The sequence below is a fragment of the Electrona antarctica genome (genome assembly GCF_951216825.1).
Source record: "Electrona antarctica genome assembly, chromosome: 19".
Taxonomy (NCBI): domain Eukaryota; kingdom Metazoa; phylum Chordata; class Actinopteri; order Myctophiformes; family Myctophidae; genus Electrona; species Electrona antarctica.
In genome coordinates, this window is record NC_136800.1 from 8,027,290 (window position 1) to 8,046,672 (window position 19,383).

General features: G+C 44.6%; 1 protein-coding gene across 1 annotated transcript in view; it reads left to right on the forward strand.

Annotated features, from left to right (window-relative positions):
* Window positions 1-19,383, forward strand: part of phlpp1 (PH domain and leucine rich repeat protein phosphatase 1) — an 85,741-nt gene that overhangs the window by 32,024 nt on the left and 34,334 nt on the right. Inside the window, exon 2 of the mRNA XM_079488503.1 lies at window positions 19,161-19,357. Within this exon, the coding sequence (XP_079344629.1) occupies window positions 19,161-19,357 (197 nt within the window). The remainder of the gene's footprint in view (window positions 1-19,160; window positions 19,358-19,383) is intronic.

A 19,383-nucleotide genomic window follows, 5' to 3' on the forward strand; every position in this document is an offset into this window, starting at 1 on the left:
TTTTATTATGACATTTGCACATTTAGAATTGGCACCCAAAATGACTGGCATGTCGTAATAATAAAATCTTGCTTGCAAAAATAGAATTCGGTATGAACTGGTTCTCGTCCGTTACCATAGGCTGTGCTCCACGGCCAGTGCCAGTAGAATGCACGAAAATGCAGAAGGAGAGCGGTGAACCTGCTGTTTAAATCCGGAAGTAGTAACCGTCCGTTTCAAACCATGTCATATACGCTACGAGCTTGTAGGTCTGCTATTTTTCAATAGCTAAATTATAACAATGCTTAAAACACCAAAAGGGGTTCCCGCCCAAAATGGTTTAAGGTTATTGTAGCAGTCAATTTATATTGGGGGTCGGGAGGGGGCGGGGCGGGGGTCCCGAGACATTGCCAAAGCATTTCCGGGGGTCCCCGGCCAAAAACGTTGAGAACCCCTGTCATATAGTTTCACTCAAAGAGATTCTAACAAGAGACGACACTCATGAAGTCCCATAGTAACAACCAGCGCTCAGTGCCTCCGCCATGTTGGAGTGATGACGCAACTTAAAAAATATATTAAAATGTTTGCTGTACAAAACAAATATGTTTTTTTAATTCGATTCTACTATCATATTTAACGCTTCTACAGAACTGGTCTGTTTTTTTATTTATCATTATTTATGAATGGATCAATGCATGAACATGCACGTGCTTGACCGTGCATGTTTATGTGCATGTTTGAGATGTTACATTGAGATGCACACGCATATCCGACACACCAAAGGTCTGACGTGCGCAAATCACCCGTCGCTCCCGAACATGCGTTGGTCCGACATGCGCTGCTCCGTGCTTGTGGTTATGGTTGGGTTAGGGGTTTGGGTTGTCGGATCAATAGTATGTCGGAACTAAAGCCTGTACCCGTTACATTAACAGTAATTCAGAATATCAGTATGTGCACGTGCCGCCATCTTGGAGTGACACGTCATCTAGTGGCGATTCCAAAAATATAAGGACTGTCGTCTTTTGTTCTAGAATCTCTTTGGTAGTATACCACCTGCAAGGTCGGATTAAAGTTATTAACACATTCAGGACGGGAACCCCTTTTGGTGATTCAAGCATTATGTTATGCTTTACCAAAAATAGCAGCTACAAGCTTGTAGATCTGCTATTTTTGAAAATAGAAGATCTCTGGGGGGCTCCCTGGAACACCATATTTTCAGATGAGGGTCCGCGGCGAAATACAAATAATTCTGGTAGTCCTTGACATGAAAAAGGTTGAGTACCACTGACATAGAAACAGGTTTGTAAGAAAACTGAGGATTTAGACGTTTTGTAGAATGAGCCTCGGGTCTAGATGGGTTAAGCCCTTAGAGTATATATTAATAGAGACGGCACCCGGATGAAACCCTGAGGCGAAATGGACATAGTGGCCGAATTTGATATTGCAGCGTGGGCCCAAACACATGAACGCGCTGGTCCGTTGACTATCATTGTGCACGTTCACGATGACACGTGAACGCTGAATGCCTGCAATGATAGTCAGCGGCAGCGCGTTCATGTGTTTGGGCCCAATCCATCCCAGAATGCACTCTGTTCCTACCCAGAATGCACAGTGAAATCGCCTCATGCGCTTTTGAGCAACTTAATGCAAGTGGATGGGAGGAGAACTCGGGTGCCGTCTATTCATATATACTCTAAGGTTAAGCCCCCTAATATCGTCCTTTACCTCAATCTGAGCCCTAAAGGCACTAACGATCGCGTGCACGTGCGCGTGCACGTGCGTGTGCACAGCGTTTTTTTTCGATGACGTCACACCATGGGAGCCCTCGGAGACTAGCGACTGATGCTAAAAACAAAAAAAAGATGACTGCAGTAGACAATAATGCTTTGTTGAAGGCAAAGGCTTCAGTCATGGAGCTGGAAATGAACACACACAAGACACACACACACACACGCGCGCACGCACAGTGCAGGGAACAGGTGAAGCACAGAATATGGCAGGTGCCAACAATTAAATGATTAAACAAGTTGTTTAAACATGAATTATATATTGTATTGTAGCAAATTAATAAAGAAGTATGCTGTAATTCACTCTGTGGCCAATTTGCAGCCATGCATTATGCACACATCATTTATTTGATTTACTTTACTGCACCGATTCATCAAAATTAATGTTAATAAAGATGTTTTAAAATGCCAGTTAAAGTCATCATTCCGCACTTCCCCTAGTGCAGTGGTTTTCAACCCTTTTCATATCAAGGGCAAGGCCTATTATTCTTTCGGCATTTGAGCCACGGACCACCATTTTATTGATATTTAGCCTCTCAGACCCAAAACTTTGAATATTTTGTTATCTTCGGATAAGATTTTGTCCACATTTCCATGCATGTATTGATGTGGTACCATTGGGAGAGATAACAGGCAAACTTCAATCAAAAATAACAATCCTTCTAACTCTTGAGAGCGTAAAATGAAACCAAATGTGGTTTCATTTTACGCTCTCAAGAGTTAAAGATCTATGGGTCCATTTGGTTACCAACTCTCCATTTAGCTGGGGACCACCTGGAACCACCTCAAGGACCACTGGTTGAAAACCACTGCCCTTGTGTCTGCTAAAAAGTAAAGCCAGAGTCCTTGCCACTACCCGTCCTCCATGCTGCCCCCGCAGGCACCACCTGGTACTGCTCTCACGTTAGAGTTGTAAAACACGGTAATGGTTTGATGGGGGACATATCGTGACCTCGTTTAGATTCAGTCCATAGAGTGTGTGTGCTGTGGAACCCGAGCGCAGTGTCATTGTGGTGTGTGTGTGTGTGTGTGTGTGTGTGTGTGTGTGTGTGTGTGTGTGTGTGTGTGTGTGTGTGTGTGTGTGTGTGTGTGTGTGTGTGTGTGTGTGTGTGTGTGTGTGTGTGTGTGTGCGTGTGCGTGCATGCGTATATATGTGCGCATGCACGCCTGTGTGTGCATGATGTGATGGTGTCCTTCTCGGTGACAACCCTAAAGAGAGATGACTTATAAGAGCTCCAGCACATCCATCAGGCTGTTAATTATCCAGCTTGCTCCCGTCTCCGTGGTCGGAGGAACATTTCATGGTCACTTGTTGTGTCATGGCGGCGGTTTGTCCCTCAGCTGTCCCGCTGTCTGTCCCGGTGTCCCCATGACTCCTTGCTGCGTGCGTCCTCCTATGAGAGAGGACAAAACGTGAGCGGGGCGGCGCGAGTTGTTTAAAAGCAGAAGATGCACACAGTCTGTGTCATTTGGTTGACAATGGGAGCACAAAGGAAAATTGTCACTCAGCTCCAGGGACCGAGAGCAGTCTACGCACGCACGCACGCACGCACGCACGCACGCACATACACACACACACACACACACACGGGTGCCGTCTCCTCTCCTCCCTCCCGTGTATGAATCTGAGCAGGTGCAATTAAAAATCTACATGTGTCTCACACTCACACTGTGTAGAATAACAACTCGAGAACCGTTCGTCCCACTGACTTCAAAGTCGACACACAGGTTCCACACCACCACAGGGAGTGCAGTGCCACCACCTGCCCATGCTCCATTTATGGAGCTGGCCTGTTCTGTCACCATATTTGGGCATGCTTGACCAAGAACTCCATATTCGGGCATAATCCACGTAACTCGAGAACCGTTCACCCCACCGACTTCAAATTTGACACCACGGGGAGTGTAGTGCCCAGTATCGAGTCGGTAGGATACACGGTTGTCCAGAACCACCACAAAAGGCTCTGGTCAGGCTCTGCCAGTGGACCTAATGAGCCTAAGTCCCCTCACCTCTAAATTCCATGACGTCACATTGAGATTACTATTAGGCAACACACTTCATATTTGTGCATGCCTGACACAGAACTCCACATATAGGAATAAAGGGACACAGAGAGACGGATACAGAAATCTCCATATATGGGCATAAAAGGGACACAGACAGATGGGTGGAACGGGTACTCTGACATGGGTACAACGGGTATTGCATAGCCGGGTGGGGCACCGACTCGGTGCTCTACAGCGGGGCACTGGTCTTATTTAATTAATGTTTGCAAGGCGACCCCACAGCCTGAAGGTCATTGGTCATTTCAGATGATGAGCGATTAACGTGCCTAGTAATTCATTTTCAATGTGACCTGCGTTTCTTTTGTCAAGGGCAAAGCGTATTTACGTGGGTGTGGTCCCGTAAAATTGTCGCACGCGTGCTCGTTTCATGCACACGCCCGCAACTGCATAGATCTGGATTCTGTTGAGCTTTTTTTTTACGCGTGCGTTGTCATGTCCCTCTTGAGCAGACTTTACGTTGATCCAGGCGGCAACGTCTGCGTTAATCGATGCCCGTCTGAAAGTACCTTTTTAAATCAGAATCTGATTTAAACATTTACTGTAATATATATTAAAGATTCAACAATATATGTATCTATATACTGTACTGTACTGCGCATGCACGCGCGCACGCGCACACACACACCCACACGCACACACACGTACAGGTACAGTACTCAGTAGGATCATTGCGTGAGTAAAATAGGCTCTCCCTCAAAGCGGTGCCAAATCAGCGTTGGGTGATGATCACTGCGACTGATGCATGCATGTGACACAGATCAGATCAGTCGCATGCCATGCACGCTTCATATCTCATTCAGGCTCATTCTGCTGTCTCGCTGTCGTCTGTGCTTTTCTCTGCTCCCAATACCACCACCCCAGCATCCACCAATACCACCACCCCAGCATCCACCAATACCACCACCCCAGCATCCACCAATACCACCACCCCAGCATCCACCAATACCACCACCCCAGCATCCACCAATACCACCACCCCAGCATCCACCAATACCACCACCCCAGCATCCACCTGTGGGCTCTGTTTCTGTAAGATACTCTGACTTTTACCTGGAACGCATCCGTGTCACTTTTGCCAGTTTAACCACTTTAAACCATTATTTTATACTTTAGCTGTTGGAAAAATAGCAGATATACTGTACAAGCTAGATCTGCTATTTAAAAAAAAATGGTGAACATTTGTGCCAATCTTTGAATATATATTCAATTCACAGCAAACGTTTTTTTTAAACTCATATCTTTGCTTCTGGAGGTCCCGGAACAACATATTTTCAGATGTGGGTCGGCGGCCAATTACATATAATTTTTGTTCTTGACATGAAATTTGAGACATAGAAACATTTTCAGAGACATACCGGTATGCAAATAGATACTTGTTCAGTAAATATTTTTATTTATTTCACTGAACTGAACAACTGGACATTACTGTGTATACTGTATACATAGTATTACACAATCTAGAAAAATATGACACTGGGGGCAAGTGGTTAAGGCACGTACCACGCACAGTCTTGAGTGGGCTGTGATGCCTGACAGCGAGTCCCTGTTTCGATTCCTTTTCCTGCTGCATGTCACTCCCTGACACTCTCTCCCTGTGTCCTGTCTTTATACTGTGACTGAGTAAAAGCAACCCCCCCGTCGAAATAAAAGTAGAAAAGATGACACTGATTTTATACACTTATCACATTCCATTTGTTGAAAGCTACAGTTGCAGTAAAGGAACACCCGCTGAAAGACCCCGCGGACTCATTTGTAGGAGAACATCTGGGAACTTAGTAGAAGAACATCTGGGAACTTTTAAAGGGGATGCTCAGAGGATTAGGAAGGTACTAATTACGGATTACACTTATTTCACAAAACCGTGAAAGTGTGGATTTATTGGGTTTAAAAGGGCGCGAGCGAGGCCCCCACAGACAATCTCCCACCTCGTTTCCCCGCCTCTCCGACGCGTGTTGACAGTTCATGCGTGCTCTCGTGCACCTCTCCGATGCGTGTTGACAGTTCATGCGTGCTCTCGTGCACCTCTCCGATGCGTGTTGACAGTTTACGCATGCTGTCGTGCACCTAACACATTATCGACCTGCCCTAAAGAGAGTGCTGTGGTCGCACGCTGAAAATGGCACACCTGCGAGCTTGTGTCACGGTCTGAGCTTGCAGATCTGCTATATTTGCGGCGTGCGGCATATCGTGTGACGAAGCATAAGTTTGGGATTAATGGAGGTTGTGACAGCAGATGGGCTTGGATAATTGTACTGCCGTGGCTTGGCTTGGGCCCGCTTGGCGGACTGCATTGAACAGCCTGTCATCCGGTATGGCTCTCACCGCCACCTCTGCCAGGGACGGCTCGCTCGCTAGCTAGCTACACTACCTGAGCACACAGCCAGGCTGAGTGCATGTGTGTGTGTGTGTGTGGGCGACTTTCTGTCTGAACGCACTGCACGCAAAGAGGAAGAACGTGAGAAAGAAGATAAGAAAGAAAGACAAGTGAAATGAGGAAATGGGCTGATTTAAGTTTGATTCAATGAGACTTCAAGGAAGTTGGCTGCACGGGGGCCCCGGTTATACTATTATGTACGAAGATGTGCATTTTTAGGCAGATGTGGTTTGACATTGTGTGTGCGAGCGTGTGTGTGCGTGTGTGTGTGTGTGTATGTGTGCACGTGCGTGCGTGCGCTAACAGAAGGACAGTGGAGCTATTTATGGACCAGCGTAACAGCTGGCCTCGCTCTTGCGTTCCCAGCCTCACATCTCTCTGTGTCTCTCCATTGAATTCCTTTCCTTCCCACTTGCATCTTCATTCATCGCCACCTCAAACATAGTAAAGGCTAATTTCATGAATATATCATTATATTATCATAGCTCTTTCCTTCTCCCTCCCCGCCACCCCCCTTTCCTCCTTACTGTATATGTTTCTTTTCCCTTTTAGTTTTAACATCCTTACATGATTTCCTGTTTTTCATATAGAAGTGTATACGTCTCTAAATGTTCTGATGAATTGAAAATGGTGGACCCTGTTGTAAACAAGTGTAATGCTTTATCAGTGTGTCGTCCACACTAACAGTCTTTGTATTGAGTTGTGCTTTCATGTGAAATGTACCCATTCTGCAAACTGTTAATAAATACTTCAATCAATCAATCAATCATTGTGGTGTGATCCTCACATCTTAGGCTTTAGTATACTTAACTGTAGCTAGCTAGCCTAAGATGGGAGAGATTGAATAGGGCCTAAATGGAAACAAGACTGCAAGGGCTTATTTTGGTGCTATCCCTTTTTAGACTAAGGGCTCCATCTTGCGCCACCCTTATCCCTTATCCCTAAACATATTTGCCATTATTTTGAAAAACATTTTAAAATAGTTCAACTAGCCGATCTACATCGAGACATTGTGAGCTTGTAGATCGGCTATTTGAACTATTTCAAAAGGTTTTTTAAAATAGTAAAACATGGCAAATTAGTTTAGGGATACGGGTTAAGGGGTGGCGCAAGATATAGCCCTATAAGTGTTTGACTGTACTCTGTTGCTGTTTTTACATTTCTGTCTTAATAAACTATTCAATCAATCAATACACCACAGCATGTCACAGGAGGGAAAAACAACCGGCATTGGTGTAATGTAAAAAATATGACACACCCCAACCCGGAGTCTCATCTGTCATCTGTCCACAGCAATGTAACATTACATGTGCCAACACACACACACACACACACACACACACACACACACACACACACACACACACACACACACACACACACAGATACGTACATGCGTATGTTTCCGAGTGTATGCATGAATGCATTTGTATGCTTGTCTTGGTATACTCGAGCTCTGCTGTGCCTAGTTATGTGGGTCATTGGTGCCCTAAGGTAAGGTATACCCAGTCCTGTAGTGGAGGTGCACTGATGTCAGGTTGCATTGAGCACACGTGTGGGGCTGATGAACAGGGAAAGTGGCCTGGTTGTTGTAACACAGCAGAGAGGGCCTTATTGGCTCTCCTTTCGCTCGTGAAAATAGCCGGTGTACAAGCTCACGCCGGGTCGCATTGTAATGCGTTGTGAAGTTGTAGATCAGTGTTTTTGATGCGCAACGCTAGTGTGTGACTAAGTATAACTGTAAGGCTTTAACCTTGTGTTCTGACCCGGACGCCTGTCTTGCACACATGGCCTTTTGTGAATGGATTGCATGGGCTGCCGGTTGTTCCAGGGCGTGCTTTACTGTAGTAGTCGAAAGTTTGCTGGTTCAGGACAATACAGCGATCCCATGCAAGGGCACCCAACTCCCATGTGTACAATACAAGCCTGTTCGCAAGGACGGAGGACACTGCATGGATCGGAAACTAGCTAACATTTGCTAAAAATACTATGGTCTGAAATAAGCAGTTGTTTGCATTGTCCTTCGTGCAAAGACAAGACCACACATCTAAAGCTGTAAATATTACAGATTGAGAGAGAGAGATAATATTAAATATAGCTGAAAGCAGCGATAAGAGGGGCCAAGGAATGCAGCAATAAGGCACTCCTCTGCTGCACATGGAAAGAACATTCCACTGCTGTGCGTGGGCTCCCGACTTTAATAAACGATAAACAAAACTACTTTGCTACTCGCTCACCGAAAGAAAGGCTATTTTGTGTTGTGTTGAAACTTGAATGTCTATTCTCCAGGGTGGGAATCCTCTCAGGACCTTCTCTGCATAATATACTTTTTGGGGGCTTTTTTGTGTTGCCAGATTATGTGAAGATTGTTTCAGACAATTGTTTATATTTGAATATAATGTAATCAATTAAAAATCACACTTGTGTGAAGTGAGGGGCGGCTTTCATCATGATGATCGCCATGTATGATGATGAAGTCACCTTTAAAGCAAACATAAGTCCTAGACTAGGCTGCCATTTGTTGGTAGGGCCTGGCTGATTTTTGGTAGGGCGGCCTAGGGCCTGTTGATTTTGGTTGGGGTGCTTGCTGATTTTTGGGCGAGCATGAATAAGACAAACATTAAAAGTCCATAGACTTGGCTGCCACATGACATAATGTCTGAAAGCCAGACGTTGGAAGGGCCAGCGCCCCTCAAAAATCACTGATTTGTGTAAATAATGCATTATTTACTTATTTTGGTGACGTCATCAAGCAATGACATCTCAACATCATCATCACAACCATGTAAGCGTTTATAATGACTTGCCCTACGTACAAATGTTATTCAGCAAGGATCACGAGCATCAGAAACTCAAGAGGTGCGATTACTGCACGGAGAAAATCAAACGGGGTAAGGACCTACTACGTCAACTGATGGAAGCAGAAACCAAACGGAGTAAGGACAATATATGTCAACTGATGGAAGCAGAAATCGAAGCTCACGAATTGCTCACCGAAGGCGATAGAAGCTTGCCCGACAGTTATAAGCACTGATTTGTGTTTGCGAGTGAAACGTTTCACTGGCTGACACATCTGAATGGGAGACACAATAAGTACTTGCATGGTGCTGTGGTAGTTGGACACGAGGGTCCCCTTATCTTGCATCAGAGGCACTACATCTGTAATTTGGGGATTTAGCATTGCCTAAGAGGCGTTCCCGTAAAAATTGCTATCTTGTACCCCAGCCTAAATCCCTAAAACACCTGCTACCTGTTACATTATGCATTGCAATAATGAAACCAATTACCGTGCCACATGCCATTGCCTGCGCAATCCATTACCCATTATCCCCAGTGCAATATTGCCTTACGCTATGGCCCATGGCAATAAAGCAGGGACTTTTGTGTTGCCCGCCGTGCTGTTTTTTCCTCCACCGTGCACAGAACCATACGGATAACAAAAAATCACACCCATGTGAAGTGAGGGGTGCTCTTTTCATCTTACAACATCGAGGATGTGATGTAATGATGATGTAAAACGGTGTCAAAACAAACATTACATTGTCTTTGTTGTTAATGGCATTTAATGTTTGTGTTAGGGACAAGATGACGTAAATTTCCCTTCATTGTCAATGGCGTTTTTAAAACAAACATTTGACTAAAAACAAACATTAAACCTGTATATATAATATATAACATAAGAACACATTAACTCGCTCAAATCTGAATCTTAATTAAACAGACTTGCACTGAACTGAACAATAATACAAAAACAATAATACAAACACAGAGTAACATAAATACATAATGCAGTGGAAGCAGCAACTCTTAGTTTTCAGATTTGATTTAAACACAGGTTTGAGAATCTCTAAAATGAGGTGGAAGTTCATTCCATAGTGTGGGCGCTACAATGGAAAATGATCTTTCCCACACAAACACAATGGACACAAGGAATTTACACTGTTGATTATTATAGTAAAATTACAGAGATTTGTGGAGAATTAAGACAGAACGAGACCTTGTGAATGTGGAACCTTGGAATTGGCATTGCGGGTGGTTTGAGGAGGCGCTTTCTGCTGCCCTAAACCTGTGTGGGCAAGATAGCAATTTCAAGGATAGCACATCAACATGCCCACGAACACACCTCCATCCGCAAATATAGGAGTCAGAAAAATGTATAGTGGGTTGCGTGGCCGCAAGATATTGTTTACGGATAATGGAAGCTCCTAAATGCGTAATTCACGGATTGTCGTTAATGCTGGCGGGTAAGGTACGCTAGAGCCCGATGTCTACTGCTTTGGAGGAAAGTTGTACGAGCCCCTTCAATGTTCACAGTGTCTCTGCGCTGGACGATGTTGCCCTGTGTGACAGCTGGAAGAGGAGAATGTCACTCTGAGGTTCCTTCCATGCGTTGGTGCCGCTTAGCCATCTACATTTTTGGGGACAGAGTCAGACAGACAGACAGATGAGGACTCATCTCATCTGGTACCCAGGAATGGTGGCCCTTTGGACATGTCGAGCAGTCGACCCCCTATCAGCCCTGGAAGTGCGCCCGCTTATTGTGCGAATTGCATATATTCTTTTTATTATTACTGCATTCCTTGGCCCTTATCGCTGCTTAACAGCTATATATATATATATATATATATATATATATATTCTCTTTACAATTCTTTTTTTAAATACATTTCTTCACGTACAAAGTGACAGATGTGTTCCGCATGAGTCAAGGCACTGTGTAAACAAGTTCCATGTCTTTTGGCCAAACGAGTGAAACGACATGAGTCATGCCTGTTCAAAGGGCCTGCTATCGCTGATTGCTTCCCCCCCCCCCCCCCCCCCCCCCCTTTTTTTTTAATGAATTCTCACTACAAACTTCTCTTCAACTGGGATTTCAGATAATGGTCCATAGATTGTGTGTTTCAGTGCTATTCAGTGCTACACTCAGATCAGCCGACGCAGGAGTGTTGAAGTATCTTCGCTAAAACGCCGGGACAACGCTCCACACGTCCAACCTCTTCTCCTTTCTGGCTACAAAACTGCAGACTCACTCCCAATCTTCCGCCGTAGTCTGAAAACACACCTCTTCAGACTCCTTCTTAGCCCATAGCACTTGCCGTAGCACTTGCTCTAGCCTCGACGACCTTACAGGCGTATACGCATAGGCTCCATTTATGTAGACATGGCACTATACGCATAGTTTCATTATACAGATATTCCACTGTTTAATAGGTTCTTAGCTTACGTATGATTCATGAGACATTTATTTATGTATTTTTTATGTATTACCATGTTTTTTTTGTTCTTGCTTTCTGTAAATCACTCTGGATTAAGAGTGTCTGCCTAAATTGTACATTGCATGTATGTATTAGGGGCAGAAGAAGAGTTTTCATAAAACTGCAATATTCATTGGCTCATAAAAGCTTAATTTTTAAACTTAAAAACAAATACCCAACATTTGAATTAGATATTGGTCTAAAGTTTGTGTGTAGAAATTTGCATGAGTAGATAGATTTGAACTGTTAACAGTTTTCATATCATTCAAAATGATGTGAGATCTAAGGGTCAGGCCTGTTTTGAACTAGTACACTTATTGTACTTGATTATGATCACTATCATTTGGCAGGTTCTCACAAGAATTTTAATGTAATCGAGGTTCTTTTGGACCGAGAATGCATGCATGATGCCGACAACCTCGGAAATTGCTCACTTGCAGAAATGTTGCATGTTGTCCTGTCGGTGTCCGCTAATTGTACCCAGCCATCCAAAATCAATGTTTAGCCGCCACCTGTTTGAGAATGGTTGCCAATAGGCTTGGATTGTGTCCCGTCTGGAACGATCCAGTATTGTAGGTTTCACACTTCTCACATGTGAGTGAGGTGGGTTCAGTGCAGTACTAGGCTAGCCTGGCTTTGGCCAGACACATAGCGTGGATTCACTGACGCCTCCTCCTCACCACTATGTGTCTGGACTTCGGCCCAGAGAATGCGGAAGCTGGAGAAATCAGAAAGCGATCTGGGCCAATCAGTGACTGCGTTTCAACTGCTGTCCGTACAACAGTAAAAAGCAGCCTCTTGATTGGTCCATGTGAAACGTAACATACATGCTGCGGTACATTCAAAGCAATGGCTGCCCTCGACGCGACAAGTTTAAGTTTCCACAGAAACGATAAAAACTGTTCTTTCAGATATAGACTCGATATATCCGACATAGCACGCCCACGTAGAAGGTAGAAAATTAACATACCTTGTTGTTTTTTGTGTAGTATCTTTAAAGCACTAGCGCTAGCACTGGGATGACATCAGCTGTTTTTGTTACGCTGATTATTACAGCACACTCTTCTTCTACTTTGGTATTTGACTGGCCTCACAATCCCCGTCCTTGTGGCGGGAGGGAACTTTTCAAGCTGCCTGTGGGACAAAGTCCATGACATGATACCGGGGAGGAAGCGAGAGTGAACCCACGTTATCAGTCTGGCTAAAGCCAGGCTAGTACAGTACATGGATAAACCATGCATTTCCTGGTTCCCGTGTTATGTGCACTGTATAGGTCAGGGGTTCTCAACGTTTTTGGCCGGGGACCCCCGGAAATGCTTTGGCAACGTCTCGGGACCCCCGCCCCGCCCCCTCCCGACCCCCAATATAAATTGACTGCTACAATAACCGTAAAACCATTTTGGGCGGGAACCCCTTTTGGTGTTTTAAGCATTGTTATAATTTAGCTATTTAAAAATAGCAGATCTACAAGCTCATAGCGCGCCACTCGGTGGCGCGCTATGAGCTTGCGCTATGAGCTTGTAGATCTGCTATTTTTTAAAATCGTGATTTTTTTTTTTTTTTTTTTAACTTTTTTTTTTTTTTTTTTTTTTAATAATTTGGGGACCCCCTAAAATAATTTGGCGACCCCCCGAGGGGTCGCGACCCACGGGTTGAGAACCCCTGGTATAGGTAACGTAACTATGTTCCAGCATGGGAGCAGGCATTCATTTCCCTCACGTGCTGCTCCGCACAGCACGGCAATAGAAAATGACTGCGGCTTATCGGTGGGAGAGAAATATGTGGCGTTGTGATAGCATGTTGAGCATATCAAATAAAGAATTAGTTGCCTTTGCACGTTGGGGTCTCACTGTGTGTGATTTCTTTATTTCATACATTACGTAGTCGGTCACCGCAGGGAATTCAGTTCAGACCTGAATATGTAAAAGAAAACGAGGGCCTTTCCTTACCAAGGGGCGTCATTAGAGGAATCCACACAAGGTCAAATACGTTAATTAATCCATCTGTAACTCTGGGAGTGATCGAGATAAATGAAGGCTGGAGGATTTTACTCTGTACACGTACACGTATTGGAACCGAGCGCGGAAAGGGAAACGGGTCTTTTCCTGATCTCGGGGGGAAAGGGAAGGAAGCCATCCTTAGAAACGGCGAAAGCAACACACGCCCCACACGCCATACGCTCACTGCCCACTCCTTCTCACACATGTCATGCACACGTGCACGCGCACACACACACACACACACACACATACACACATACACGTACGTGCACCGTACGTACCTCCTGGTTCTCCTACTCCCACAGCGGTCTGGGAATAGATGAACGAACGAACGAACGAACGCACTGCTTCAGCGGTGCACACCTACCTCGCCATGCCTTCCCGTTATTTTTAAACACACATCCTTATCGTCTCTGTCGGGGTGGAAACCTCGCATGTCCAAAACTGTTACTTTTCACAATAAAAAAACAGCAAAAGGTTGTAGATCTACAAGCTCAAGCAAAGTTTTGAGCTTGTAGATCTTCTACTTTCGATGCTTTTGCACGACACTAGTGAGACAAGTAGACGAGTATTGATTTTAAGGGGGGGAAAAGGCAAAGAGTTAGAATACTGACGGAGATGAGAGGTTTCCGCCCAACAGCAATGTTATGCAAGTCCAACATCTATACGGTAGGTTACAGGGTGGACACGGTGACTAATATCTTTGCAACACTGCAAGCAAGACGGCTCAGAATATCTGACTGCAGCATGCAGGGCCTTCACCGGTGGGTGAATGCATAGTAGAGCATCAACCGCATGATCACCTGATTCCGGCAGGAGACCTGTTTTCCACTGTTTGTTTAGCCAACGTATCCAATATGGATAAAGGGGTTGAAATGATTGTGATGCTGTGTTGACGGAACTCCGTCTGGTAGAACGGCCGGACAGTAAGTTTCCCAGTTCGAACCAGGACTGGGTGAATGTAATGCAAATTCTATGTAAAGCGCTTTGGATAAAAGCACTATATAAATGTACCATTTTACCATTAAAGACGGTAACACACATTCTCAGGTGTAATATTGCTCAATCAAAGTGTGGGTCCTTGAAACACACCTCCTCGACCCCCATGTGTAAACGGGAAGCTCACGTGAGCGTCCCACCCATCATCTACAGTAGTTGTTTCAGTGGGCGTTCCATCGTCCAGGCCATGTGTGGGATGTGGAAAAGCCCGTCTCCAGTGCACCCCCCTCCCTCCCCCCACCCAGCCCATACAGAGACAGTTGGCTTGTTTTCTCTCTCTGCGTGACCCACTTCAGCCCTGTGAGTATTGTTCTCCTCCTCCTCCGAAACGTCCGTTCCTGTTTTGGTCTTTAAGTAATATTCAGACAGAGGGACAATTAGACGGATGCGTGCCCTGGGAGCGGTTCATCAATGTCACTGTCACAGCTAGCAGAAGGAAATCTGTACGTGGGTTTGTGGGGGGGGTGTGTGTGTGTGTGTGTGTGTGTGTGTGTGCGCACGTGAGAAACAAAAGGAGAAAGTGGAGGGAGGGTGTGTGTTTGTGTCTGTGAGCATGTTCCAAGGAAGGAAGGCCTAAAAATAGTAAGAATAAGACCATGTGACATATTGAGGCTAAAAGCTTGTGAATAATTTGGCTAATGTAAAATGTTCCCGTCTTCTGATGCTCAGCTGTGGAAGACTGTGCTGCTCATCAGGCGTCGTGTGTACAGTCGGCGTGATACAGGTGGCTGTTTGAGCGTTCGTCAGGGTTTGCATGTACTCTGTAAGTATAGTTTGATACTGGTCGCTGTTTGAGCGCACTGGCGAGCATTCAACGTCTTGTGACATAAGGTGTGTGTGCGTGTGTGTGTGTGCACGCACACATGCGTGTTCTTGCACATTCAGCATTCAATTCAATTCAAAGGAGCTTTTTTGGCATGAGAAAACATACGTTTACATTGCCAAAGCAAGTGTCAAAATATTATAAAAACAGTTGGAAATAGGGAAAGTATAGGGAGGTACAGCATTCAACTAGTTACACCAGTGGTTCTCAAAGTGGGGTATTTCTCCACAGAGAAAATGTTCATCTGCCTTTCCCCATCCTAACTATTAGGAGCCGTGGCTGCCATTGAAATTGCACTCGGGAGAACAGTTGGGGGTTAATGTCATGCTCATAGATACTTCGACACAAGCCGGGCGTTGAACCGGAGACCTTCCAATGGGCTATACAGTATGTCAAGGACCCCATAACTCTGAGAGTGCGCAAACGGAACCAAATGGACCCTTATGCATGGGTCCATTTGGTTCCAATTGTACACTCAGAGTTACACCCTCAAGGACACTTTGAGACCCACTGGTGTAGCAGAGTGTTTCCACTAGTGAGCCAACATGCACAATAGCAGCACCCTGACTCTGTTTGACCAGAATGGAACAGAGCCTTCACATTAGTATCATCAGTAACACCTGTGAAGGAAGTGCGTGTATATGCATAGAGCCCATTCCCAGATGGGCTAGTCGCTCTACCCACTCAGGCTGCCCCCAGTTGAGCCTAGGCTATAAGCTACCTTGGTATCTAATGTGTGGAACTCTGGTCTGGAGGATGTTAAACTATATGCTAAGCGTGTTGTTGGCTGAAGGCAGTGTGCATCACATGAGTGAGTGAGGTAGAGTACAGTAGTCTGCCAAGTTAGTGTTACAGTCAGCGTGTAAAAGTCCTGAGTTAAATTATTCAGCAGTAAAAGGGCATGTTCACCCACCACGCTAGCACTTACAGACAGTACTTACTCTAGCGCTATCTTCACTGTCTCTCCCTTTGCCCCTCTATCTTTCACTCTGATCTGTTTGTTTTTTTTGGAGTCCGATGAAATATGTACAGTATGAGACAGTTGCAAGAAGGATGTTTGTTACTTGTTAGACATTCTCAGCGGTCGTCTGTCGCAGGGAAACATCACAATCCAAGCCATATATACATTAGCTTTTCCTGATCGGGAAGGAAAACCAGGTGGTATATAACTAGCCCCTTAGATAGCACACTATGTAGACTTAGATAGTATTTTAAACAGACTTATAGCTACGTAGACAGCTCTAGAACTGCACTTTATGTAGTCATAGCACTTTATAGTACACATGTATAATATATTATATAGTATAGTATGTATAGTTTACATAGTTACTCATAGTACTCCACTGTTACGTTCTTAGTTTACGCATGATTCATGATAACTACTTTTTATATATGTGATTTTGTTATTGCTTAATGTAAGTCGCTCTGGATTAAGAGCGTCTGCTAAATGCCTAAATTGTAATATAGATACTGGAAAGGCTGAAGCTTTTAGAGAGGAAAGGAGAGAGACCTAGAGATGGAAGGAGGAATAAAGAGACTGAGAGAAAGAGCAGAGCGTAGGGCTGCCACAGTTATTACATAATCGTCTACTCGCAATTATTTGAGATAGTCACAATTATTTTTGCATAATCGCCGTAATCATCAAAATGGAATAAAAAGCAGAAATAGGGCAGATCTATACAAGCTTACAAACGTGTTACTTTGTGACGCGTTGTAAGCTTGTAGATCAGCTATTTCCGCAATTTTTACATTTTCTTTTGTATAAAACCATTAAATATGTCAGTAATTGTTTCTTAAACATCTTAGTATATTTAAGTTATTTGTCATATACAGTATGCCCTGTGCAATTTTTCATTACGAGACCTTAAAGGCAATCTGAAATTATTTTTTTATTCATATGTTGTTCAATATTCAACACAATTTTTGTTTGGCTATTAATCGTCAACTTTACTTACTTTGTAATCGTGACAGCCCTAGCAGAGCGAGCGTGCCAGATCGGATTCGGGGGCGGGGAGAGGCTTTCTGCGTAGGTGGAGGTAGACGGGGAACATGTGGATGTTTAGACAGAGCGATAAGGCAGCCGGGGCTGACAGTAAGCCGATAAGCAACGACTGACTGTCAGGTTTGGCAGGCCGACAGGGGAGGGAGAGAACAGGCCACGGAGCGGAGGACAGGCAGGCGTGGATGGATGCAGAGAATAAAGGAGTTCTCCCAAAGCTGCGAGAGAGAAAAGTTTCTTGGAGTGGTGGTGTGCCTTGCCTGGCATTGAATCCCAACAGAAACTCTTCAATGCAACGAATGGGGGGAAAGTAGGACAATTCGAGGCGCTTCCTTCCTGATTATATTTAGACCCTGTGTGAACACAGCATTGTTTTGACACGGTCCGCAGAGCTGGCCTGTTAACCACTCCAGTTATAGTGCCACTTTTTGACTGGCTGAATGTTAAAGCATTCATTGTGAAACCACTTTTCAACCTATCTTCATATAATTGGTCCTCACTAATGTTCATGTTAAAATGGTACCATTTTGTGCTACTCGCTCTGTGTCTCATAGGAGAGCTGTGGGCAGTTCAGAAACCCGTCCACCAGTGACGTCATTGATGGGGAGTCCAAGCTATTAGAAACTGCCGGCTTTCTATTCCTGAAAAGTTACAATGTGATAATGGAATCGTTCTCGCGATAATAAACTGAAAATCTGCCTAACGATGATGTCACTGGTAGACGGGTTTCTGAACTGCCCACAGCCCTCCTATGAGACACAGACTGAGTAGATTTTTGCTATTTTATCATGAACATTAGCGAGGACTAATTAGATGAAGATCCTTTAAGCTGCTAGCCACAGGATCATGTTCTTGGCTGGGAAACATGACTTCCAAATCAATATTGTGATTATTTCAAACGTTTGCCTCAATTACGATCAACGGACGATTATAAAACATTAATATAGTGGCAATGGCAGATCTACAAGCTCACAATACGTCTCAATTCAATTTCAAAGCGTTATTAGCTTTTAGATGGGCTATTTTCACAGAGTATAATACAGAGCTAAGTGGCTAATCGGACTAATCGATTTAGGCTATTATTATTTGATGATATACATGGAAAAGAGCTGCTTCTTGATTCAATTCAATAGACCTCATGAGCAAGATTATGTTGCTTATTAGTTCTAGATCGGTTTCAATGTCTGTTAATCAACCAGCCCTATTATTTGCTTTATATGCTTCACCACAAGGCAACCAAAACACTGTCTGTCGTCTGCAGTGAAGCATTAGCAAGACACTAACTGTCGTCTGCAGTGAAGCATTAGCAAGACACTGTCTGTCGTCTGCAGTGAAGCATTAGCAAGACACTGTCTGTCGTCTGCAGTGAAGCATTAGCAAGACACTGTCTGTTGAATGCAGTGAAGCATTTGCAAGACACTGTCTGTTGTCTGCAGTGAAGCATTAGCAAGACACTGTCTGTTGTCTGCAGTGAAGCATTAGGAAAACACTGTCTGTCGTCTGCAGTGAAGCATTAGCAAGACACTGTCTGTTGTCTGCAGTGAAGCATTAGGAAGACACTGTCTGTCGTCTGCAGTTTGTCGTCTGCAGTGAAGCATTAGCAAGACACTGTCGGTTGTTTTTCCCCCAGAAGCAAATATTTGAGTTAAAAGCAGTGAAAAAAATAATATATTCGAAGATTTGTGCCACATTTTCACGATTCTTCAAGAGTAGCAGATCTACAAGCTCGCAGATCTGCAGCTATTTTTCCAACAGCTGAAGTGGTTGAAGTGGTAAAAGCTAAGGTGACACAGATGCGTTTCCCAGTCTTAAATGTGTTAACACACAGCACACATTGACCGTACACTAAACGTCTCTCCTCCTTTCTCTCCTTCCAGGAAAGCCTCACAGCATCGAGAGCTCGGAGCGGGTTCAGCTGTCGGGTACGTACAACGTGCGCAAAGGGAAGCTCCAGCTGCCCGTGAACCGCTGGACCAGACGCCAGGTCATCCTGTGTGGCACGTGCCTCATCGTGTCCTCCGTCAAGGAGAGCCAGACGGGCAAGATGCACATCCTGCCGCTGATTGGAGGAAAGGTATGCATGGGTCCCAAAAGGACGCG